This window comes from Chiloscyllium plagiosum, chromosome 1 (genome assembly GCF_004010195.1).
Source record: "Chiloscyllium plagiosum isolate BGI_BamShark_2017 chromosome 1, ASM401019v2, whole genome shotgun sequence".
NCBI classification, from domain to species: domain Eukaryota; kingdom Metazoa; phylum Chordata; class Chondrichthyes; order Orectolobiformes; family Hemiscylliidae; genus Chiloscyllium; species Chiloscyllium plagiosum.
This window is the reverse complement of record NC_057710.1, coordinates 30237829-30264773: the sequence shown is the minus strand read 5'-3', so window position 1 is coordinate 30264773 and position 26945 is coordinate 30237829. Positions and strand designations below refer to the sequence as shown.

Sequence of the window (26945 nt, the reverse complement as noted above, 5' to 3'; positions counted from 1 at the left end):
CCGCCGCCGCCATTTGCAACAGGAGCCGCTTGCAGGAGGCAGCAGGAGTAGCAGCTCCACATCAGTACTCACCCTCTAAGCCAGTATGCTGTCTGCTCGTCTGGTAACCGTCTCAGTCCGGTCTCTGCTGAGGCAACGAGCTCACGTAAGTATCCTGAAAGCTCGGTCGCGGTTTTTCCCAGGTTCTGGAGCCGTGAGATCATGTCAATTATTCCGCAGCCTCCGCCATTTTGGGCAAGCGGTTTGTGGAAGGGGTGAGGAGCAGAGTGACTTTGAACAGGAACTGTTAACACTGTTTGGGGAGTTAATTTCGTGGTTATTCTTGAAGTAAGGCTTTCACGCTCACTTCATAGATTTGTCGCCTTTGTGTGACGCGTGGAGGTGTCTAACAGCCCCCCTGTGTATGTGTGTGTAAGGGAGGTGCATTGACAACGTCCTGCTGAAGGTCAGGTCCTCCTTTTAATGTCTCCTTTACTTCGCTTCCACACTTTGTCTCGTTACAGTGTCTTTGATCATCAATTTTATTTCTAAGTTTTAAAGATTGTCTTTGAAAATTTTATTTTGCATTTGATATTTGCATTTTTATAGACAGTGGTTGAGAATTAGTGAAAACCTTTGGAGGAACTCTTTTTTCTTGTACATTTTAACTGAGCAATGATGTTTGATGTGTTTAACAGTGCTAAGCTTAATTTTTTGGTTATGTTTGATATTAATGTAGTGTGACTGAATTTAATCAATGGTTTGCTTTTAACTTTCACTTACACTGTCTGGACAAAACATTTAAATTAGAAATATAGAAAATAGGTGTATAAGTAGACCATAGACCCTTTGAACTTTAGCCACAATAATGTTGGGATTTTAGCTTAAAGCAATTTGTAAAGTGGCATTTGATAAGTCATTAAAATGTTATTTATAATTCAAATTAATTAATGATCAGTTAAGTCTTTTGTCTGTAGGTCAAAGTAATTCATTTTCTCAGTCATGTTAAACTTTAAATTTGAGGTAGTTGAGCAAATGTCTCTTTAATCCTGTCCCAAATATGGTGTATGCTGTAGTTCAGCTAGCACCATTCTTGAGTCAGAAGGTTGAGAGTTTCGCCCTATGTTAGTCTCAAGCAAAACTTTGAGACTGGTAATCTAATGTAGCATGAAGGAAGTGTTCACTGTTGGGAGGTGCATCATTTTTGAGATGTTTAATCAATGTTCTGTCTGATTCCTCACTTAACCATTGCCTTGCTCTGACAAAGATCCAGGGGTTGTCCCAGGTGTCTGATATTTATTTTGCAACTAACATCACTAAAGTACATTATCTGTTTATTATATTGCTTTTTGTAGAAGTTTGTGCAAATTGGCTACTGCACTTAGTGCTTCAGCATGCCTTATGATTGTGAATGACAAAAGTCATCTTTTTCTTAATCAGGTCATTTGGTCAGAATATTTGACAGACTTGATTGCATGACATTTTACATCAGTTTTTACCGATTGTTCCCAAGAGAGGGTTCACTGATTTTTAAGACAACTCGACCCAGTCACTGTTTCGCATATGTAGAGACCTTTGTTTTTGAACCAGATCATCAATTTAAAACCTGTCATTGACCCAATCTAAGCATGTAACAAAAAAAACCGCTAGTTTACCAAGAATCTTTGAACAGAAAGTTCTGTGTTTTACATGTGAAAGTCTCATGAGCCTGATTATTACTTCAAAAAAAGTTGAGGATTGAGGGCAGAGCGGTAAACATGATATAACGGAACTCAGTAAGGCGTTTGATAAGGTACCTCATGGTCGACTAGTTAGCAAAGTTAGATCACACTGAATAGAGGAATAACTAGCTATTTGGATACAGAAGTTGAAGGTAGAGGACAGGGTGGTAGTGTAGGGTTGCTTTTTAGATTGGAGGCCTCTAATCAGCTGTGTGCCAGAAGGATCAATGTTGGATCTGCTGCTTTTCATCCCTTAGATAAACGATTTGCATGTGAATATAGAAGGTATAGTTAGTAAGTTTGTAGATAACAACAAGGGAGGTGAAGTGGACAGTGAACAAGATTACCTTGGAGTACAATGGGATCTTGTTAAGTTGGTCCAAAGCATGGCAGATGGAGTTTAATTTAGATAAGTGAGAGGTTTTGGAGAGGTAAATCAGGGCAGGACATATACACCCAAACGATAAATGTTCTTGGAAGTGTTGCTGACCAAAGGGACCTTGGAGTGTAGGTTCCTAGCTCCTTGAAAGTGAGGGTGTATGGTATGCTATTCTTTATTGGTCAGTGTTGGAGTTTAGAGTTCATGTTGCGGCTGTACAAAACATTGATCAGGCCACTTTTTGAATACTGTGTGCAGTTCTGGTCTCCCTGCTTTAGGAAGGATGTTGTGCAACTTGAAAGGATTCAGAAGAGATTTACAAGGATGTTGCAGAGATTGAGCTGCAGGGAGAGTCTGAATAGACTGGAACTATTTTCGATGGAGCATCAGAGGTTGAGGGTAACCTTAGTTGATGAGGGACAAGGATAGACCAAATAGGCAAGATCTTTTCCTCAGAATAGGGAATTCAAAACTAGAGGGCATAGGTTTAAGGTGAGAGGGGACAGATTTAAAAGGGACCTGATGGGCAGCTTTTTCACACAGTGCATGTATGGAATGAGCTGCCAAAACAATTACAATATTTAAAAACATCTGAGCGGGTATATGAATAGAAGTGTTGAGAGGGATATGGATCAAATACTGGCAAATGAGACTAGATTAATTTAGGATACCTGGTCAGCATGGATGAATGGACTGAAGGGCCTGTTTCCATGGTTTATATCTCTGATTCTAAAGTTTTCAAAGTATTGTGTAGTTAATCTTGTTTTAGAGGTTTATTTCCTATAGTGTAGAATTCTATTAAACTTTCTGATGTACTGGGTCATCTGGGGAAAGTGCATTTATTTTAAGTTTTTTATTCTTTGTAGGTGGCAAAACATGCCCTTCCTGCAGCTTTTGTAGGCACCAAGAATCTTCATACTTCAAGAACATGGCTACAAAAGACAGGTCAGTTCTTAGAAAAGGATTTTCTCTAATTCTCTATTTGTAGAGGTTCATAGTCCACTATTTATAGATGAAGAAAACCATACAACCAATGAACCATTCTTTTTTCACTTAATATTGTATTTATATTCCTTGGCTGACTTCAGTCATGTCACTAACCGAATGCAACAGAAATTGCTGGAAAAACTCAGGTCTGGCAGCATCTATGGAGAGAAATCAAGAGTTAACACTTCAGAACCAGTGACCCTCCTTCAGAACTGTTCTGAAGGGTCGCTGGACTCAAAACATTAACTCTTGATTTCTCTTCACACATGCTGCCAGTCTTGAGTTTTTCCAGCAGTTTTTGTTTCTGATTTCCAGCATTTGCAGTTTCTTTTTTGGTTTTAACTGAACGTTACTTGAAGGTGAGAATGATAGATTATTTCTCAGAATCATAAGTGTTACTGCACTGAAGTAGGCCATTTGGCTAAATATGTCTCAGCCAACTCTATAAATGAGTATCATTATTTGCTGCCAATCTCAATTTTTCTCCTCCTAGACTTTCTTCTGTAGTGTCATGCACAATTGATGGGCTATCAAGGGAGTTGAATGAGTTATAATAGGATAAGGAAACACAGAGGAATTAATTTTCCAGCAAATGGACGGCACAGTGGTTAGCACTGCTGCCTCAACGCCAGAGACCCAGGTTCAATTCCCGCCTCAGGCAACTGTCTGTGTGGAGTTTGCACATTCTCCCAGTGTCTGCGTGGGTTTCCTCCCACAGTCCAAAGATGTGCAGGTTAGGTGAATTGGCCATGTTAAACTGCCTGTAGTGTTAGGTGAAGGGGTAAATGTAGGGGAATGGGTCTGGGTGATTTGCTCTTTGGGTCAGTGTGGACTTGTTGGGCTGAAGGCATTTCCACACTAAGTAATCTAATCTAATCTCAAAGGTGGTGAGGATGTTGCAGGAACATCTGAGTGACTGGAGGTTGGTATCCAGTCGTGTACCATAGACATCAGTGCTGTGTACCTTGTTCTTGCTATATATATGCGATAGAGAAGAAAATGTGGGATGGTAAGTTTGTAGTTGACACAAATATTGGCTGACTGGTTGACAGTGAGGGAGAAGATCTTTGACTATAGGAGCATATTGATGGATTGGTTAGTTGGGCAAATCAGTGGCAGATGACATTTAACCCAGATAAGCGAGGTAATGCACTTTAGAGCAACTAAGACAATGGAATACTCACATGGATAGCAAGAGATTAGGAAGCTCCAGAATAGAGGGACTTTGGGGCGTCTGTCCACAGGTCCCTGACGTTTAATAGGATGGTGAGGTTGTTAGAACTGTATAAAGCTTTGGCAGCAACTGGAGTACTGTGTACATTTCTGGCCACTATTATAGGAAAGATGTGATTACAGTAGAGTGTTGCAGATGAGATTCACCAAGATGCTGTCTCGAATGAAGTATTTTCAAGTTATTTTCTTTCCAGTGACTTCAGTAAGCTTTTTACAAGGTTCCCCATGGGAGACTAGGAAGCAAGGTCAGATCTCATGGAATACAGGGAGAACGAGCCATTTGGATACCGAACTGGCTGAAAGGTAGAAGACAGAGGGTGGTGGTGGAGGGTTGTTTTTCAGACTGGAGGCCTGTGACCAGTGGAGTGCCACAAGGATTGGTGCTGGGCCCTCTACTTTTTGTCAGTTATATAAATGATTTGGATGTGAGCAGAAGAGGTACAGTTAGTAAGTTTGCAGATGACACCAAAATTAGAGGTGTAGTAGACAATGAAGAAGGCTAGGAGAAAGTGAGGACTGCAAGATGCTGAGATCAGAGCTGAAAAATGTGTTGCTGGAAAAGCGCAGCAGGTCAGGCAGCATCAAAGGTGCAGGAGAATCGACGTTTCGGACATAAGCCCTTCAGGAACCAAAAGAAGAAGGTTACTTCAGATTACAACTGGATCTTGTCCAGGTGATTTAATTTTGATAAATGCAAGGTGCAGCATTTTGGGAAAGCAAATATTAGCAGGACTTGTACACTTAATGGTAAGGTCCTAGGGAGTGTTGCTGAACAAAGAGACCTTGAAGTGCAGATTCATAGTTACTTGCAATTGGAGTCGCAGGTAGATAGGATAGTGAAGAAGACGTTTGGTGTGCTTTCCTTTATTGGTCAGAGTATTGAGTACAGGAGTTAGGAGGTCATGTTGCGGCTTTACAGGACGTTGGTTAGGTCACTGTTGGAATGTTGAGTGCAATTCTGGTCTCGTTCCTAAGGGAAAGATGTTGTGAAACTTGAAAGGGTTCAGAAAAGATTTACAAGGATGTTGCCAGGGTTGGAGGATTTGAGCTATGGGGAGAGGTTGAATGGGCTGGAGCAGTTTTCCCTGGACTGTCGGAGGCTGAGGGGTGACCGTATAGAGGTTTACAAAGTCATGAGTGACATGGATAGGGTAAATAGGCAAAGTCTTTTTCCTGGGGTCGGGGAGCCCAGAACTAGAGGGCATAGGTTTACGGTGAGAAGGGAAAGATATAAAAGAGACCTAAGGGGCAACGTTTTCATGCAGAAGGTGGTGTGTGTATGGAATGAGCTGCCAGAGAAAGTGGTGGAGGCTGGTACAATTGCAACATTTAAGAGGCATTTGGATGGGTATATGAATAGGAAGGGTTTGGAGGGATATGGGCCAGGTGCTGGCAGATGGGATTAGATTAGGTTGGGATATCTGGTTGGCGTGGACGAGTTGGACTGAAGGGTCTGTTTCTGTGCTGTACATCTCTAACTCTGACTAAGGCTATGGGGGTAACAGAGGTATATATGATTGAGGGGCATAGACTAGATAAGTAGAAAGCAGCAGTATCCCTTAGTTAAAAGATCAATAACAAATAGGGATAACTCTAAGTTGAAAGACAGGACATTTTTTTTAGAGGAAAATAACATTGAGTGTATGGAATGCACTGCCTGTGAGGGTAGTTGAGATGAGGAACCTGTAGCACCCTAAAAAAATTCTGCACACTGACTCCGGAATTACTCCATGACCCCTTGTCCGAGATTATCCTCTCTGGTCCTTGACACTTGCAAGGGGACAAACTATTCCGCATGTACCCTTTCAAGTCCCTTAAGAACCTTGCATGTTCCAACAAGGTCTCCTCTTTTTCTTCAAAACGCCAATATTTACAGGCCCAATACTCTCTCTCCTCATAAGACAAGCCTTCCATTCCTACGATTTGACTTTGTGAACTTTCTCTGGACTGTCTTCAACTCCAGTATAAGGGAACCAAATCTCTTCACTGTTCCAGCTATGCACTTACTAGTATCTTTTGTTCTATGATTTTCAAAGTCTCCCTTTTTTTACTCCATTCCCTTTGAAATAAAGGCCAGTATTCTGTTTGGCTTCCCGATTACTTGCTAACTTGGTTCTTAGGGCTAAAGGGATCAAAGGATATGCGGAGAAGGTGGGAACAGAGTACTGAATTAGATGATCAACCATTATAATATTGGACGTCACAGCTGGCTCAAATGGCCTACTTCTCCAATTTTTTGTTTCTATATATCGTTATAATTTGGATGCTAGCTTTTTGTGATTTATGTATGTGGACTCCCAAATCATTCGATCTGTAGATTTCTGCAATTTGTTTTTAAAAGTAATATCCATTCCTCTCCTCTTCCTGCCAAAGTGCATAACTTCTGCATTTTCCTGCATTCTGTTCTACATTTTTGTCGACTTAACCTATCTATCCCTCAATAGATCCAAGTCATTGTTATCACTTGCCTTACCACTTATTTTTATGCTGTCTGCGAACATAGCTGTGGTAGATTTACTTTCATTATCCAAGTCATTAATTCTTATTGTAAATGATTGTAGCTGTCGCACTAATCCCTGTAATACTCCACGCGTTACAGGTTGCCATGCTGAGAATGCTGCCCTTACTGTTTTCCATTAGTTTGTCTCCTGTTTTTGTTGTTAATGAAGACAAAAGTTGCTGGAAAAGCTCAGCCGGTCTGCCAGCATTTGTGAAGAGAAATCCAAACAGTTCTGAGTGATTTCTCTGCACAGATACTGCCAGACCTGCTGAGCTTTTCCAGCGACTTTTGTTTTTGTTTCTGATTTACAACATCTTTTTGTTTTTTCTTGTCTTCATTAGTTAGCCAATCTTCTATGCGTGCTAATATGCCACCTCCAACACTATGGGCTCTTAAGTAGCTTAATGCATGGCTGAATGCTTTCTGAAAATCCTGATATTATATCCATTGCTACAACATTAAATATCCTGCTTATTGGAATTCTTTTTAGCTGGTAACAAATTTGGACATTGTCCATTTGTGAAGCTATGCTTCTCTACTCAATCATTATGTATTTCTGAATTCTCTGCTGTAGCATCTTTCGATGAACAGTAGCATAGTATTGGCTTTCCTTATTTGTTTGAACTGCATGCTAGCTTTTAATGAGCTAGGACACTCCTGTTACTTTGGACACCAACTCTTCTGAACCTCTCTCCATTAAGAAATATTCTTATTTATTTTGTGACAGACTTGGCATTTATTCACACTTGTATTCCACTGGCCATGTTCTTGTTCACTTTATTCAGTCTATCCAATTTTACTTAAAGCCCCTGTATCTTCTTTACAACTTGCATTCTTGGTTAGCTTTGTAATCAGCAAATCTAGAAATCTTGCAATTGGTCCCCAACACCAAGTCATGTATCTAGGTTGCAGTACCACACTAGTATCAGTACCATTTAAGAATAAATGAGATGGCTAGTTGTTGGTTGCGCATTGACAATGGATCGTATGACCACCTCCTGTGCTGTGTATTTCTATTATGTTACAGCATAGGCTGTATTATGATGATGAACATATCAGTACCAATTGGACTAACTTTATGCTTTTGTGAAATGTAAACCTCTCTGCATCCGCCTTTTTGCCTATCCCTTCCTCTAATTTGTGTTGCCATGTTAATGTTTAGTTTACTATGCCAGTATTCAGTGGCCTTGATTTAAGAATACTAAAAGCCATGGTGGTGCTTAATCTTTAACTGTTACACTTGGATTTGATATGGTTTGTTAGTAAATTGGTTACTTTTCTCAAAATAAATTTTTATTAATGTGCATTAATCTATAGTTTATAGTAGGTAACAGGAATACTGGTTCGTGCAGAAGCTTCTGCTAAACCGTCTCACTGCAGGAAATCTTTGTTCACTTATTCATAACCTGGGTTCACATTGTTCTGATACACAGAATCCTAAAAATCTCTGCATTAGGGGAGCCCATTTGAGCCATTTCAGAGAATCACAGAATCCCTACAGTGTAGAGACCCTCCAAAGAGTAACTCACCCAGACTCCTTCCCCTACTACTCTACATTTACCCCACACTAATGCACCCCACCTACCCATCCCTCAACGCTTTGGGCAATTTAGCATTGCCAGCTCACCTAACCTGCACATCTTTGGATTGTCGGAGGAAACCCATGCAGATACAGGGAGAACATGCAAAATATGCACGCAGTCGCCCAAGGCGGGAATCAAACCTAGGTTCCTGGCACTGAGGCAGCTGTGCTAACCACTGAGCCACCCCATTGCATAGCTAGAGCACTCTAACACTAAACCCATGGCCCTGCATAATCCCAAATTTCTTTTGGGCTCATTGGAATAATATACAGTTCTCTTGCCATGTCTGATCTAAAATCAATTGGATGATTGTTTCCCCTAATTTTTTTTAAAGCTTGTGATCTTTAAATTGGTAAAAGGAACTCCCACCTTCCAGTGATGACCACCTAACACCTATCATTGACTCCTTATGATCATACTTAAAGGGGTTTAAAAGTGTTGCAATATTAACTTCAAAAATCATCAACTTCTAAGCCATCTCAGTTCAAAGTGCAAATAGGTTTGGATTCAACATTATTGTCATATAACTAGATCTCTAATACTTCCTATTAGGTACTGCAGAGGTTTCCTCCATTCTGGAAGAACGTATCTTGGGAGCTGACACTTCTGCTGACCTGGAAGAGACAGGTCGTGTGCTGTCAATCGGTGATGGTATTGCTCGTGTGTATGGTCTCAGAAATGTGCAGGCTGAAGAAATGGTTGAATTCTCCTCTGGTCTGAAGGTAACGAAAGTGCTTGTGACAAATTAGTAGCATACTGAACTAAAACAATGAACTTACATGTATACATGTAGAATCATTGACGGTTAAATTTGTACAATGGCAGCTAAGCATCACCAGTAACTGATATTAAATATTTAACTCCATTCTGCTCTCTGTTGTGACTTTAGTTACCTTTCATTGACTTATTGTTGTAAGATTTCATATGATTCCCAGAAGATGTTAACTGGTTTCCTGACAGTTATTGTAGAGGTGGAGCAAGAAATTTTAATGTTTGATAATTCAGTTGTTTCTGCTCCTAGCTGTTATCTGTTTCTCAACTCCTGTATGGGTGTGGCGGTAACGTGGCAACAATTAGTCTCTCTACGTCCACTTTGCTGAACTGTCTGCTAACACTTAATGTCTAGGATAAAGAATGGCCACTACTGGGAACTGCTAGCATGTAAAGAACAATATCCCAAGAGAAATCCATATCTTCTAACTCATTTGATGCCTTTCAGGGAATGTCTCTGAACTTGGAACCTGACAATGTTGGTGTTGTCGTATTTGGTAATGACAAGCTAATCAAGGAAGGTGACATTGTGAAGAGAACTGGTGCCATTGTGGATGTTCCTGTCGGAGAAGAGCTGCTTGGACGTGTTGTAGATGCTCTGGGTAATGCCATTGATGGAAAGGTAAGGAACTTGCAGTAATCGTGCTGGTCATGTATTTAGCAGAACTACGTAACTCATAAGAGTAGTATTGGTCTGAACATTACTTTTTAATGTCACTTTTATTTCATTTTAACTGTAGGTAAAAATGTCTCTTTACTTAAAATTTCCATGTAGTTGTATAGTATAGAACTGGGTATTTGGCCAAGTAGTTCTAGGTATTAATTCTACACTGTAGTTTCCTTTTGCCTCTTCATTTAATCCAATCCATGTCATTGCCTTTTCCTTTGTCCTTGATGTTGATCACTGATCAGTTTTCTGGGGATTTCAGTTAGATCCCCTAAATGGGATCCAAAGACGATTTGGTAAAACTTAATAAGGCAATGACATTAGGTGATTGAGCCAAATTGCTGTGTCTCCTTTTTATTTCCTTCTTTGCTTGTCAGAGTTTGGGCACTCAAAGCATAGCATTTTGTCTTTTTCTAACAGGGTCCACTTGGCGCGAAGAACCGTAGACGTGTGGGACTGAAAGCCCCTGGTATTATTCCTAGGATCTCTGTGCGGGAACCCATGCAGACTGGCATTAAAGCAGTCGACAGTCTAGTGCCCATTGGCCGTGGGCAACGAGAGCTGATCATTGGTGACAGACAGACTGGGTAAGAAAATGGTTTTAAAATTAGTTTTGGTAGATATAGGTTCTTTATGTAAACTATGTATAGTGTAGTGAGACAAGTGGTCTGATTAGCTGTCTTAATGCCCTTTTGAAGCGTAATTTTCAATATTGTCTTGGCAAGCATTGGAATAAGTATTTCAAGAATGTGATCTGAATGGAAGTTTGGAGGTACAGAGTGGAGTCTGTGTTCTTGGGAGATAAGTTAATGCATCATTTCAATGTTCACTTCCAGCCTGCCCTGCTTGGAATTGATGTATTAGAAGCTTAAAATCCTCCAGTTATTTTTCTCTTCCTATCTAATCTTACTGTAGTGTCTGAGATGAATTAACTCTACATGGGCAGTTAATGTACTTGACATTTATGTTCTATACAGCTTGGGCTCAAAATTGTTCTGACTCTGATCTATGTAATTGATTTTTTTTGTTTCAGAAAAACTGGTATTGCTATTGACACCATCATTAATCAGAAGAGATTCAATGACGGCACTGATGAAAAGAAAAAGCTATACTGCATCTATGTTGCCATTGGTCAGAAAAGATCCACTGTGGCTCAGCTGGTGAAGAGATTGACAGATGCAGGTGGGGGTTTATATTGAGAAGTTGATTTTTCAAAGTGGTAGGATTTTGTACAGGTGGCACTGACTGTCTTGGGTTATTGAAGAAAATCATCCAGGAGAATGAGCGGAGAAACAAAAGACAGATTGGGAAATAAGGAAAGCAATAGATGGACGATTCAAAGGCCAGGATTAAACAAAACCACAATGCAAAATAATCTAAACAGCAATAAAAGAAAACCCTAAGGCTTTGTCTTAATGTGTGCATGATTGCCAGAAAGTCTTGCAGATATGTATAATTAGATGTTGCTGCAGGTGGACTGGGGTGAGAACTGAGTATCTAAGAGTATTCCCTTTTAAGGAGGTCAGGTAAAAGGGTGGTGGTGGTGGTGGGGTAGTACTGTTGGTTAAAGAGTAAACTAATGCAACAGTGAGGAAGGATATTGTGTCCAATGAAGTAGAGTTCTGATAGAGCTGGAAGCACCAAGGCACAGAAAATGATGCTGGGGGTTGTGTATATACCCCCAACTTTGTAATGTTGGCAAGGGCATTAAGCAGGAAGGTTTCCTGGATTGAGATGTTGAGGAAGCATCCTAGATTGGATGTTGTGTAATTATGTTGATTTTGAAGCTGCAGTCCTGAATCTAAAGAAAATTTATCGTGTGGGCTGGTTATGATAAACTAGGTGATTTTACTTAGACTTGATGATGGGTAGGTAATGGCAAGCATTTACAGGTCACTTGGATGAACTGCAATAACTGTTCATTCCTGTCTGGCACAAAACTAAAATAGGGAGGGTGGTCCGACCATGGCTAATGAGGGATAGTATTAAATCCAATGAAAAGGCACACAAATTGGCCCAAAATAACAACAAACCTGAATATTGGGGGTAGTTCAGATTTTAGCAAAGGAAGACAAAGGGATTGATTTAAGAGGACAGGGGAAGATGAGTACAAGAGTAAGCTTTATAGGACATGGAAAATGATTGCAAAGCTTCTGTAGTTATATGAAAAGAAAAAGGTTAGTGAAGAAAAGTGTAGATGCCTTGGTCGGAAACAGGGGAATTTATCATAAGACTTTAAGAAATAGGAACAGGAGTGTGCCAGTCAACCCTTTGAGCCTCTTCTGCCACTAAATAGGATCATGGATAATCTGACATTCCTTACGTCACTTTCTTCCTCTTTCCCTATAACGCTTGATACCCCGAATGGGGAATAAAGTGGACCAATGTGGTACATACTTTGGTTCTGACCTCACAGAAGAGGATGCAAATAATGTCCTGAAAATCTTAGGGAACACTGGGTTCAGTGAGAGGGAGAAAGTGAAGGAAATGAGTACAAGTCAGGAAATTGATGCAATCAAAAGCCACTAAATACCCTAGGGAATAATACACTATATCCCAGTGTAATTAAGGAAATGGCTAGAAATAATGGATGCACTGGTTATCTTTCAAGATTCTTTAGACTTGGAAACAGTTCCTATGGATTGGTGGGTATCTAATGTAACCCCACTTTTAAAAAAGTTAGGCAGAAAACAATATTATCGACAAGTTAGACTGACATTGGTAGTGGGGAAAATGCTAGAGTTTGTATAAAAGATGTAGTAGTAGAGCACTTGGAAAACCGTGACAGATTTGGACAGTGTTAGCATGGATTACAAAAGGGAAATCCTGCTTGGCAAATCTACTAGAATTTTGAGGCTGTAACAAACAGAGCTGATGAGGTAGAAGCAATGGACTGTGGAAGGCCTTTGATAAAGTCCCATTTTTAAAAAAATCATGGTAAAGTGCCTGGGGCTAGCAGTAGTGTCCCGATATGGATAAAGATCTGGTTGAAAGATTGGAAACAGGCATAACTGGGTCTTTTTTTCAAGTGGTAGGTAGTAACAATGAGGCATTATAATCAGTGTTCAGCTAAATGTAGCATCTTCATGTTTAAAGATGACAAAGCTAAATGGGAGGGAGAGCTGGAAGGAGGATGTAGAGATGGTTAGGTGTAATTTGGACAACTTTGTGAGGGAATGCATGGCAGATGAAAGATAATTTAGATAAGTGTGAGGTCATCTACTTTAGTGTCAAAAACAACAAGGTGGATTATCTGGCGATTTTAGCTTGGGATGGGGAGATGCGACAACACCTGGGTGTCACTGAAAGTAAGCATGCAGGTGCAGCAGGCACTGAAGTAGCAATTGGTATATTGGTGATTGTAGAGAATTCAAGTATGGAAGCAGGCATGTCTTGCTGCATTTGTGACTGAGCTTTGAGACCAAACCTTGTATATTGTGTGCAATAGTAATCTCATTTATCTGAGGATGGATGTTCTGGCTATGGAGGGAGTACGACAAGGTTTGCCAGTGATTCCTGGGGTGGAAGAATTGCCATAGAAGGACGTTGGATTGGTTAGGACTCTTCATTGGAATTCAGATAAAAGAGGAAGAATCTAATAAAATATTATCATTCCAGCTTAGCAAGCTAATTTAGTTAGAATGCTGCAATATTCTAGCTAGGGCTGGACAGGGTAAACACAGGAAGGATGTTCCTGATAACTGGGGAGGTCAGAACCAGGGTCACAAGTCTCAATGTCACCTCAGTCATTTAGGGTTGAGATAAGGAGAAATAGCTTTACTGTGTGGTGAACCCATGGAATGTTCTAACTTAAAGTAGTTAAACCAAAACATAGATTAGATTCCCTACAGTGTGGAAACAGGCCCTTCGGCCCAACCAGTCTTCACTACCCCTCCAAAGAGTAACCCACCCAGCCCCACTTCCTCTGACTAATGCACCTATCACTATGGGCAATTTAGCATGGCCAGTTCACCTGACCAGCACGTCTTTGGACTGTGGGAGGAAACTGGAGCACCCGGAGGAAACCCATGCAGACACGGAGAATGTGCAAACTTCACACACAGTCACCCGAGGCTGGAATCTAACCTGGGACCCTGGTGCTGTGAGGCAGCATTGCTAACCACTGAGCCACTGTGCCCCCTTAATTAAGAAGGAATTAGTTACTGTGGCTAAAGGGATCAAAGGGTATTGAGTTGATCAACAATCATAGTAAACAGAGCACCTACTACTATTTTCTGTTTCTGTTGAGTAGAATATGGTAGAAATTGGTTAAGACTTGGTGTTATGGTCTCAGGTAATCGAGTAATCTGTTCCTGTACGGATCTAAATCATTATAGTGATTTATCATGCACCTAATAATTCTACTTTGTTTATGACTTGTCTTCTAGATGCTATGAAATACACCATTGTGGTCTCTGCCACAGCCTCTGATGCTGCTCCACTGCAGTACCTGGCCCCATATTCTGGCTGCTCCATGGGAGAATATTTCAGAGACAATGGCAAACATGCACTGATTATCTATGATGATTTGTCCAAACAGGTCAGTGATATGTTTCTCTCCTGACTGATTTTGAGCCATTTCAGTATTTGCCTGGCTGGGACTTGTTGCCAGATGGACACTTTTCTATATTACTCTTTCACCAGGATCCAGAAGCCTGGGAAAGCTGTGATTAATCATAGTTATACAGGATGGAAACGGACGCTTTAGTCAAACTCATCTGTGCCGACCAGATATCCTAATTTGACCTAGGCCCATTTCCCTCTAAAACTCTTCTTATTTATATACTCATCCAGTTGTCTTTTGAATGTTATCATTGTATCCGCCTCCACCACCTCCCCGCCAACTTGTTCCATATGCACGCTGCTTTCTGCATGACAATATTCCGAGATTTTTCCATATCCTGGAATTATTATGGTGCACAAGGAGCCCATTTGGCCTGTTCCTGCACCTGCTCCATTACCTGATCCAACTCCGTTATCAGTCTCTGGTTCTTTCTGTCCAAAAAGAATAACATTCAATGGCCTCTTGAATGCTTCAATTGAACCTACCTTCTCATTTCCAGACGGTGCCTTCCATACCCTGATAACTTGCTGTATGAAAATGATTTTACCCATGTCACTCTTGCTTCGTTTGCATATCACTTTACGTCTATGCCCCTTTTTTTTGCTTTTTACAAGTGGACACAGCTTTGCCCTCTCTGCTTTGTCCAGTCTACTCATGTTTTTGAAACCTTCAATCAGCTACCTTCTCTTCTGGGAGAATAGCCCTCCAGTTTCTCATACATGGAACCATTCAAGTAAATAGTTTCTGCACTCTGTCCAGTGCATTCATGTATTTCCTCTATGGTGCCCTGAATTGTGCACAATATGCCAGCTGAGGTTTGGCAGATGTTTTCAACATCACCTCATGCTTTATGCCCCCATTAATATAGTTGAGTACACACTAAGTTTTATTTATTAGGCTCTTCACCTATTCATCTTCAGTGATCTGTGCACACCCAAGTCCTTCTCTTCCTGCTCCCCGCTTTAGAATTGTGCCCCCTATTTTACTTGTCTTTTGGTGTTTTCCAGACATACTGCATCCTCAATTGTCTACATTGAACCTCATCTGACATTAATCCGCTTGCTTCCCCAGCTTTTCAGTGTTATCTTGAAATTCTGCCCTGTCCTTCTGACCGTTCACAATTCTTTGAAGTTTAGTGTCACTTGCAAACTTGGATGTTGTCGCACCTTGTCGCCACCCCCTCCCCAAATGTGTGCATATCCAGATTATTAATAAATCAAGTCTTAATGATGGAAGTTTTTCAGTTTTCTGGCAACTTCCCAAAATCTGGGGAAAATTGAAATATTATGGCCAGTGTCTCTACAATTCCTACCCTCATTTGTTAAGAATTCCTCTGACCTTTTTGGATAAAAGACAAATTGTGCAAAATTAGAGGCTATGCCTATGGGTGGTCTTACGAAGGTGCTGGGACTTTGAGGGCGCACCTCGATTCCCATTTAAGTGGTCGCAGGAGAGTAATATGTATTTGGGCATATTCATCACTCCAGTTCTTGATCAGTTGTTTAAAGCTAATTTTGTTAAATTATTCAACATAAAACAACACCTTTTAAAGATGGGAGGTACTTCTAGTCTCCTGGTTAGATCAAATAGCTCTTAAGATGAATGTTGTACCCTATACAGATGCTCTCCCTGATTTTCGATAAGCAAGCATTCAGGAGACTAAACAGCTGGTTCCGCTCTTTTATTTGGCATCATAAGTGGCCTCTTATTAAATTAGCCTCTCGGACAGGGGGAGAGTGGATCTCTTTATACATTTAAAAACTATTAACTAAGCTCACTTACATAAGTGATTGAGCTTGTGGGGACCCTTTTTCACTATAGTTAGATATCACAATCTCTCAGGCAAAGTGCCCCCTTACTAGTTTGCCGTTTTGTTTTTGACAAAGTGAGGATAGTTAAGGAATACCTATAGTGGGTATGCTGGCTTTTCAACTGGAGATGATGGATTCAGGATTCAAACATTGGGCAGCTGGGGTGTGTCTTGCATGGGTGATTTATTTGAAGGAGAGGCAATGATGTCTTTTGATCAGTGCGTGTATTTCTGTGCTAAATCTCGCAGGGGCCTCTTTCGGTTTTTTTTCCAAGTTAGGGATTTTATTCAAAAAAAAACTACACGTTTGACCCCTACAAATCCAACATCGAGGAGGGTGCTCAGTGCGAAGAGTACACTTTCTGTCATCAATTGGGGGGCAGCCCCTCAGATGAGTTTGATCGACTTTGCAGGATGTGGGAGAGAGAGCTAGGCTTTGAGGCCTCTTCAGAGGCTTGGGAAGATATTTGGGAAAATGCAAGAAAGATCAATTTGCAATAGGATCAGTGCTTTACACGAGGTTCCTCCACAGGGTCCACTTGGCTCTGGATTGTTGGTCAAAATTTAAACTGGTATCTTCAACATGCCTCAAGTGTAATTAGTACGGGCACTCTTAACCATTGTCTCTGATCCTGTGGTAGGGTTCAAGCATACTGGAGCGCTGTGGCAGATGCAATGGAAGGGATTTTGGGTGTAAGGGTGGGGGGGCGGAGTCTGACTCAATCTCTCTTGTCCAGTGTATTCCCTGTAGATGTGCATAAGAAAAAACTTTCCAACATCCACACTTTCTGCGCAGAAAAGAATATCTTGTTAGGTTGCGTATCTGAAAACCCCCCAGGCCTGTCGGGTTGCCATAAGACTATTATGGAGCATGTTCCCTTGGATTTTCTTACAAGTATGGTACACCACAAAACTGAGAATTTGTATGAGACATGGTGGCCCTTTTTGAATACATGGACACACATTTGTCTGCCACACTAAGGGCTTTTATATAGCCATAATGATTGATCCTTACGAGCCCAGTATCCAGAGAGGGGGAACTGTGAATGCATGAATAGGTGAAAATTAATGCTCTTGATATTTGGGAGTTAGTGTTTTGTTGAGCTGTATTATTATTTATTTGTTTATTTAGTTTCGTTAGTTGGGGTTTATATATCATTTTTATACATTTTGTACATGAAGGTGGTTTGGATTTTTACGTTTTTTTTGGTGGTGTTTCTTTGTATTTCAATTAAAAATATAACTTTTTAAAAAATCCTCAGATGCATCTCATCCAGTTCAGGTGTCTTAAAGTGCCAGCAATATGTCCAAGGCCTCTTCCTTAGTAATTTTTGATACCTTCTAGTAACAGGATTTCTTACTGTGACTGTGATCTGGACAGCATTTTTCTCTTGTTAGAGGCAGGTGCAAAATATTAATTTAGTACCTCCACCTCTATCTGTAAATCCCTTTATTTGGAAACTGATCCAAATTCTCTAGTCAGTCTTCTCTGTCCATATGCTTATAGAAGATTTTGGGATTTCCTTGTGTTAGTTTCTAGTCTTTTCTCATAGGTCCTCTTTTGCTTTTTCACCTACCCCCAAACCACCTTCCTTTTTTGTTGATTTCTCATTTGTATTTTCTGCCCCACATCTGTCATAAGCACGTCTTTTCATTCTAATGTTAATTTCTACTTGCTTTTGTCATCCAGAGAACTGACTTTATTTGTTCTCCTGCCTTTTGAATTAGAGAGGGTATACCTTGACTGTACCCAAACCATCTATGTGGCAATCGTATCTCAGTGTGTTCGAGTCAATTTTTTTTCTTCTGTCGCAAGATGTGGGCATTGCTGGCTGGCCAGCATTTATTGCCTATTCCTTGTTGCCCTTGAGAAAGTGGTGGTGAGCTGCTTTCTTGATCTGCTGCAGTCCATGTGCTGTAGGTAGACCCACAATATGGTCAGTGAGGGATTTCCACAATGTCGATCCAGCAACCAAGGAAAAATCACAGTATAATTCCAAGATAGTTGTGGCACTCTTCCCTCGTTTCTTTTTTTTTTAAAAAACAAAATTGAGCAGCGCACCTTTTGGGTGCGTTTGAAAGATGGTTGAGGCTGATTTGGACCAGCCCTGGCCGATTGATATGCAACTGTTATGCATTGATAATTGCTTATTTAATCAAATCTTTAAAATCCTCTCTCTCACATACAACACTTTTGCCTCCTATTTAGGACTTGTTTCAAGTGCTGTTAAATTTTACTTTCAGGCTGTCGCCTACCGCCAGATGTCCCTGCTACTGCGTCGTCCCCCAGGTCGTGAAGCCTACCCTGGTGATGTGTTTTACCTGCATTCACGTCTGTTGGAGAGAGCAGCCAAAATGAATGATAACTTCGGTGGTGGCTCCCTTACTGCTCTTCCTGTCATTGAGACCCAGGCTGGTGATGTGTCTGCTTACATTCCCACAAACGTCATCTCCATCACTGATGGTCAAGTGAGTTGTAAAAACGTATTGTTCTGCTCTGCTCTATAGATACAGTTGAAAAGCGAGTCATTTTATTCATAGCCTCATTTTTAGCAAACGATTCCATACAAAATCAACCATATCTTGGAGATGCTTGGAACTGTGTTGCGATCATAGAGGTGATTTGAGGAAGGGGCAAGATTGGGAACTTAACATTCTAGGTCGTAGGATCTTCAGGCAGGATAGTGAATGGTGCAGAAGTGGAGATGGTGTCACATTTGTCAGTTACTACAGTTAGGAGGAGGAATATCTTGGGAAGGCTGTCAAATGAGGCTCTTTGGTTAGAACCTAGGAATAAACTGGATTAGTGGTGCTGGAAAAGCACAGTAGTTCAGGCAGCATCCGAGGAGCAGTAAAATCGATGTTTCGGGCAAAAGCCCTTCATCATGACCCTTTTTATCTAGAATAAACAGGGTAGTCATGCTGTTAGCATATTATTGGCCCCCAAATAGTCAGCAGGCAGTTAAAGTGCAGTTACTACTTGGGGTATGTGAAAATAATGTAATTATTTTAAGGCATTTCTGCTATCCTCCTTGGGATAATAGCGTAAAGAATTAAGAGGAGGCAGATTTCTTGAAATATGCAGGGGGCTGCTTGTGTCAACATCTAGGTAACTCTAGAAGGTATGGTGCCGTGCTGGACGTCATTCTGGGTAATGAAACCAGACAGTTGTTTGAGGTGACAGTAACCTCAACACTGTTGTTATGAAAAAGGAGAAAAAGTCTGTAAAAAGGTAGTTTGAATTAGGGTAAGACAGGTTTTATTAAAATCTGACAAAATCAGGCCAAAATAGACAGGAAGCAGCTACTTGAGGGTAAACCTGCAGCAGAATAGATGGAGGTGTTCAAAAAGGTGTTGTGGATAGCACATCTCCAACATGTTTGCTTTAGGGTGAAATGTAAGAATAAAAAACCCTGAGATCCCTGGATGTTGAGGAGTATTCCAGACTGGATAAAAAGGAAACATTATCTTTAAACGGGTACAAAGGGACCAAAACAATGGAAGCCCTAGAGGAGTTTGGAAAGAATGGCAGTCTCAAAAAAAAAGCAATTGAGAGCATGAGGAAACACCAGCAGGCAAGATTAGACAGAATCCCAAGATATTCTAGAATAATCAGGGAAAGAGTAGGGCTTACTAGGAAGTTGCTTACAAGGGGGCAACCTGCAGTTGGAGGATATTGGTAGTGTGAGTACTTCAGATCTGTCTTTACTCAGAAGATGGACTGTAATGTTCCTGAGTAGAGTGGTTGATCATAAGAAGTGAAGAGGTATTGGCGGGTCTAAAAGTGGATAAATCCTTAAGAAATTTTGAAGGGGTTTGGATTGCCATTCTGGGAGGATAGTAGAGGTGGGAAACATCAAACGATAAAGTATTTGGATGAGCCCTTGAAAATATCATAACTTTCTACTGAGATTTTGAAGTATGAGAAATTAGGACAAGTGCAATTAGTAGTATATTTTTGGTGGTGCAGACTTGATTGGTCAAAGGATTTCCTCTTCTGTATGGCTCTGATTCTGTGGTCATTGCCTGGCACTTGTGTGCCATGAATGTCATTTGCACTACACAAGTGCCAGACAATGACCACTTCCAACAAGAGCCTCACTGGCATTGTCATCACTGAATTTCCCACCATAAGTAATCTGGGAATTGCTAATGACCAGAATTTGACTAGGATTAGCCATAAAAGTCCTGTGGCTACAAGAGCATGTCAAAGACAAGGAATTCTGCAGTGAGTAACTCACTTAACTCCCCAAAGCCTATGGTGCTCCTCTACATCATTGTGATTGCTTGCAATGTGATTTGAGTAGGTAAGTGACCTGAGATTCTAACAACTGTCCCCTACTCATGCTGGAAGTGTGCCCAGGTGGACAGTTGGCAAGGATAAATCTACTTTGACTTAAAATCCTCCATCTTGTCCATCATTTACAGGATGCAAGTCAGGACTGTGTTGGAATATTCCCCATTTGTCTGGATGGGTGCAGCTTCAACAACACTTTAAGCTTGACACTGTCCAAGACAAAAACAGCCTTCTTGACTGGCACCCCATCCACTAACATTTGTTTCACTGCTCACTACTGGCAGTATGTACATCTACAAGATACACTACAGAAATTCATCAAAGCTGTTTAGACAGCACCTCCCAAACTCATGACTACCGCCACCTGCCAGTTCCAATGCAAGCAATTTTTGGATTGTGGTGTTCATGTAACAGAGCTAACCTTTCACGTCACTGGGTCAAAGTGGATCATGTATGGCATTCTGTATGCATTCACAGTATATTTAATTGCAGCAATTCAAAAAGGCAACTTTCCCACCACTTGTAGGTAATTTGTGTTCTGAATTTGCTAGCTCAGGTAGTGATGTCCATATCCCAGCTCATCACTTTTCAGTGATAACTTATTTACAAGATAAGACTTCTTTTTGATTTACCATAAGCATGTTTAGGGTGTACACTGGACTTTTTTGGGTGTGTTATTTGCTGGGAGCAACCAGGGATAAATGTGTCAGAATTTTAATGATACGAAGGCGCATGAGGGTTTTATTGCTCTGATCTCCAGTGCTTCCAATTTTGCTTGTTCATACTGTTAATGCGGCATGAGATTGTGTGTATCCTTTGCACATTGCATCTTAACATGCGTTTAAGTACTTATTCTGATGTCAGGTTGGCTTTCATGTAACTCCTTTTTTTTTTTCCCCTCCTAGATCTTTTTGGAAACGGAACTGTTCTATAAAGGTATTCGCCCAGCTATCAATGTGGGTCTGTCTGTGTCACGTGTTGGATCTGCTGCCCAAACCAAAGCCATGAAACAGGTATTCGATACGCGGATTTTATTTGCTTTTTGATTGAACGATAAATAGTTCAACATTGTTACTCGGACTTTATTGATCTATGTCCAGTTCAGTCTGCTATACTCAACTGTGATTTATTAGACTTTACAAATTAAATAGGACCTGCCTGTTGATGAATTTTATTGAAGCATAATGATTACCTGTTGAACAATATTGCTAAATGTCAAATAGGGTAGCCAAAGACATTAAATTCCAACTGTATTTGTTTAGTGAACAGCTAATACATATGCTAGGCACTCTGTGTCTATGCCTAGTTGTAAGTATACTGCAACATTTGTCACTCATTCACTGGATTTGGACTTTGCCGGGTTGGTCAGTGTTTATTGCCAGTTCCTAATTGCCCTTGAAGGTGTGGTGAGCTGCTACCTGTGAACTGCTCCATGGCAGGTACCTGTGTTCAGTGCAGGTAGGAAGTTCTATAATTTTGATCAGTCAACAGTGAAGGTATCGCATTGCAGTTCCAAGTCAGGTTGGGGTGTGACTTGGAGTGTGGTGCTCCTGTACATCATCTCAGTTGACCACAATGTGATTTAAGTAGATACTAGAGAACCTGTGATGCCGACAAGTGTCTACTTTCATTGGAAGTGTGCCTAAGTGGACAGTTAGCAAGGATACTTAAAATCCTGCTTCTCTTCCATCTAATTTGCGAGCTTGACAACTGCACTGCTGAAATTTGTGAATGGCTACTTGGTCAGAAAAAGAGGATGATGTTTGGGAGCCATTATTGCACATAACATTTGGTTTATGTTCTTCTGAGCATTTTAAGAAGTGTAATGAAGCACCACTAATTTTGATTCTTGGTCTGTGTTGTTCCCAGGTGGCTGGTACCATGAAACTGGAATTGGCTCAGTTCCGTGAAGTTGCAGCTTTTGCCCAGTTTGGCTCTGACTTAGATGCAGCCACGCAACAACTTTTGAATCGTGGTGTTCGTTTAACAGAGTTGCTGAAACAAGGACAATATGGTGAGTATCACTGTACTGTAAGAGAGGCTCACATTTATATAGGAGAAAATGAAGTGTGCAGATGCTTTAGATCAATTGTGTGTGTGTATTGCTGGAAAAGCACAGCAGGTCCGTCAGCATCTGATGAGCAGGAGATTCGACGTTTTGTGCTGGAGCCCTTCATCAGGATTCCGGCCCGAAGAGTCGAGTTTTCTCCTTTGAATGCTGCCTGACCTGCTGTGCTTTTCCAGCAACACACACCTATGTAGTGTCTTCTGTGACCATTGAACGTTCAGTAGTCCTATTTTTACAACTAACAAGATAGTTTTAAGGGAACACAATCGCTGTCATGTTGTAAGGAGGATAGCTGAATTTGATTTTCTTGTTCTGCCATTAGGGACTTGGGTATGGTGCACCATATTACTACATTGCTACAGCAGCAAATAGCTGCAAATACATTATGTGCATATGTCCGAGATGTACTTAAATTCTTAAAGATTGGTTATCATCTGAAGGAGGCAGATGTATGATCTGATTGAAGATGTTTGCAAATGTTTCAGCCTTTGTTGCCGGTGCGTGTTGTCAACTAACCCCTGTGGTTTAACTTCCAGTTCCCATGGCTATTGAAGAACAGGTTGCAGTAATTTATGCTGGTGTCAGAGGCCACTTGGATAAAATGGAACCTAGCAAGATCACAAAGTTTGAACCTGCTTTCTTGGCCCACGTGAAGAGTCAACACCAGGATGTCCTGGAAACAATTAGGTAAGAAGGCCATCTGAATGTTTGTTACCATTCTTAGAAAACCTCAACTTCACATCTTGCAATACTTGAACATTTTGGAACTTATCTTGAAAGATACTTAGTGAAAGGAAAGAAAATCCTACTGTTTGGTTCTTTTACTCTTGAGATTCTTACATACTTGATGCAATTGCAACGCACCAACTTCTGTGAACAAGCAACCAAATTTATTAAGCACCGTACTGTACAAGCTTTGGAGAAACCCTGAACACATGCTTGCGAGAGGTGTCCAGGGGAGGTCTCTGAACAAAAGAAACAGTCTTTTATACAAAAATCTTTACATCACAGTTAGTAATGCCCACAACCTCCAGCCAACCCCTCATAGTCACATGCCACTCAAGGTACAATGCAGTGATCATCCCACCTCCACAAACATGTAATGTAAATCATCCCATAATGGTCAAATCTGTTGCAGAGCATTTTTTTGTAACTATAGGGGAGCAGTCAAATTCCAAATGTAATGTTCTTATTGATTTCTGGATGAAAATGTAAATCATCCCTTAATGGCAAGGAAATGGCCGTGTAAACCTCCCACATTCCACCTATAAGACACCACCTTACCCCTGGGGCATTCATGTTTTTGCAGATCAGTAGACCAAATTAACTCATTTATCACTCCCAGGTGAGATATTAAAAATGATTTTTAAAAGGGGGCCTTAAACTACACTTACAAGATCTTTAGAAATGTTATGTTTTGAATTGACCCTTTTTAGAAATGCACCTTCCCCCCCCCCCCCCCCCGAATCTTTGTATTGATTACTGTCATATTGCTGTTCAAAGCTCAGTGGGTTTCTTATGCTAAGTTAATCTTCCTTGCTATTCTGAAACCAACCAGTAAAATGTTTAATATACTCTGTACAAAGCAGCAATATCTCCATCATAGAGGCTTATAGAATGGGAGCATTAGAAACAGGAAAGACTGCAGAGTAACTTTGATTATCCAAACTACACAGGCAGAGAGTATTTCATTCGGATAATTGAATACTGGATAACAGTTTAGCCAAGCCTTGGGACCTTGTGATCTTGTTTGGATAATCAAGGTTCCTCTAGCTGAAACCATGCTTTCAACAAATCTTTTAAGGACTGGTATATTGTGAAGAGTTCTCAAGATCTATTCGTATTCCATACCCCTATTTACAGTCCCTGTCTCCACATATGCCTGGTTCATGGCCAACTCTTTCAGATGGTTTGTCTCATATTTTTTTCTTTGAAACATGGCTTTTTTGAATGTGAGCAATATGGTGTATGTTGACTGGCCATCGTTTTCTCCAGTCATTAAGTCGACTACATGGTCCTGAAGTAATTATATACGGACCAGACCTGGCAAAATGAAGGTAAAACAGCCTGATGGATATGGAATGCAGCAGAGACTTACAAAGAATAATAGTGCAAAATGAAAGAGATGATAATGAAATTTTTAAAAATTGACTTGGAGGAGTTATCAGTTGCAACAGAATCATTGCTAACAGCTGCTGTCTGAAAAATGGGAGCAGTGATTAGTGATCTCAATGTTCAAGGATATTTCCCTTTTCGGAAGGGAAAGGAAAGGAAAAGAAAAGGAAGTGGGCTAGCTCTGTTTAAAAAGTGATATTGGCACACTAGTAAGCCAGTATCCATCTTCAGAAGATTGAGGTATGGAATCAGTTTAGGTGGAGATAAACAAGTGAAAGATGTGACTGGTGGCAGAAGATTTAAAACATGGCATTGGGGAGGTTTTTCTTAACTAAAGTTGAGAATTGTATCATTGATTCAGAAGACATACAATGTTTTATTCATAGATGGAAGGCGTACCAAACAAAGCAGGGTGATAAATGAAGGATGAAACCTAAAACAATCATCACTGCAGAAAATATTTTCAGAAAAATAATCAGACATAAAGGCTGATCAAGCCCATAAACTTAATCTGCATCCTTTAAATATTGGAATTGGTCCAGGGGTAGTGGTTACATCCCTAGGGATTGGAAAGGGGAAGCAGAAAGTGGGAAACTACAGGCCAATTTATTTCAACAAACATTTGGGAAAAATGTTTGAGTCCATTATTATGGTGGCAATTCTTTAAAAAATCACAGTACACAGAAACAATCAATATTGTTTTGCAGAAAGGAGTTTTTGGTAAATATTTATCTTTAATGAAGTAACAATCATGGTGGATGCAGAGGAACCTGTAAATGTCATGCACTTGGATTTTCATAAGACATTTGATAAGTGGCCACAAAAGACCGCTGCACAAAATAATGGGTTTTTTAGACTTTTTTTAACAGATTGGTTCTCTCAGAACCTCAATTCTGAGCCTTGTGGCAAGTCTTTCATTTTAATCATCTTTATTTAGTCAACTCGGGCAGAGGGTATCTTGCTTTGGATGCCTTTCCCCTCCATGGAATTGTGCCTATTTTTATTTTCATCACATCCTCTTCAAATCAATCCAGAAATAGATTCCAATCCAAAAAAGTTCTTCTCAACTCTATATTAGACCTGTACTTTCAGTCAGGAGTATAATAATAATAATGCATATTTTCTGTGGTTTTAATTGCTTTTGTCTCTTAACCCCTTGAATACATATGTGGTTCATATGCTCTGATTTCAATCAGTAGTATCATTTCTTTTGGAACTTTGGTTTCAAGAATATAGTCATCCTCTTTTGATGCAGATCTGTTAATTTCACTAAATCTCAATCCTTGTACCTGCAACTTAAGTCATATTTAGTATGTTGCATGAATTTACATACATGTAGTTTAAGATCATTGTAGATTGTCTGCCTGAATTAGTCTGGACATTCCTAATTCTAAATCATTTGAATCTGTTACAGGGCTGAAGGACAAATAAGTAATGAGATGGAAGCCAAGCTGAAGAAGATTGTAGTGGACTTCTTGTCAACCTTTGAGGCATAAGCTCATTCCCATGTCCACCAACCTATCTTGTTGATGTTTCGCTGAATGCTCTGGTTCCTCATCACGTGAACTGTTGGAAATCAGTTTATGCTTTTGTTTAAAATGTACAGAAGGTTTTCGCTTCAGAATAAAATATTCCAGTCTATTCAATGAGTTTGCTTATCTCTGCTTTGTTAATTGAAAGTAAAGTAAGTTGCTGTTGAATGTGCCCAGTTTGAATGTTGGAGGCAATAGCAATGCTGAATGCATACTTGACAAACTTGATTCCTGTGCCAAATATGAAATCATGAGGGGGGAAAAGCTAAGCATATTAAATGGTTTTCCCATGTTAATATATTCAGAAAAACATTTTATACATTATTATTAATGTGGATACCAGAGAGTTGCATGGCAACAATTCGGCAAATTGGGGAAGCAATGGCCTAGTGGTATTAACAGCTAGACTATTTCAGAAACCTAGCTAATGTTCTGGGGACTCCCGATTTGAATCCCATTGTGGCAGATGGTAGAATTTGTTAATTCCAGATTTTTATTAAATTCAGTTTACTAAAGACTGTTAGATCATTTGTCAACTGTCTGAAAACCCATCTGGCTCACTAATGTCCTTCAAGGAAGGAAATCTGCCATCCTCACCTGGTCTGGCCTACATGTGACTCCAGGTGAAAATGAGGACTGTAGCTGCTGGAGATCAGGGTCCACTTTAGAGTGGTGCTGGAAAAGCACAGCAGGTCAGGCTGCAACAGAGGAGCAGGAAAATCAACATTTCAGGCAAAAT

General features: G+C 40.4%; 1 protein-coding gene across 1 annotated transcript; it reads left to right on the top strand.

Annotated features, from left to right (window-relative positions):
• atp5fa1 (ATP synthase F1 subunit alpha) lies at positions 1-26320 on the top strand. The gene is made up of 12 exons (XM_043713191.1): positions 1-145; positions 2946-3024; positions 8935-9104; positions 9602-9775; positions 10241-10407; positions 10854-11002; positions 14209-14360; positions 18439-18663; positions 21397-21504; positions 22361-22505; positions 23096-23246; positions 26089-26320. The coding sequence occupies exons 1-12, from the start codon at positions 86-88 to the stop codon at positions 26168-26170; spliced, it is 1662 nt and encodes a 553-aa protein (XP_043569126.1). The 5' UTR covers positions 1-85; the 3' UTR covers positions 26171-26320.
• The last annotated feature ends 625 nt before the right edge of the window (positions 26321-26945 follow it).

Bases quoted from the DNA above. Each gene is read 5' to 3' on its own strand.
- atp5fa1 (XM_043713191.1), top strand. From the start codon at position 86: ATGCTGTCTGCTCGTCTGGTAACCGTCTCAGTCCGGTCTCTGCTGAGG. The intron at 21,505-22,360 runs GTATTCGATACG...TGTTGTTCCCAG, and splicing joins AAACCAAAGCCATGAAACAG to GTGGCTGGTACCATGAAACT. The intron at 22,506-23,095 runs GTGAGTATCACT...TTTAACTTCCAG, and splicing joins GCTGAAACAAGGACAATATG to TTCCCATGGCTATTGAAGAA.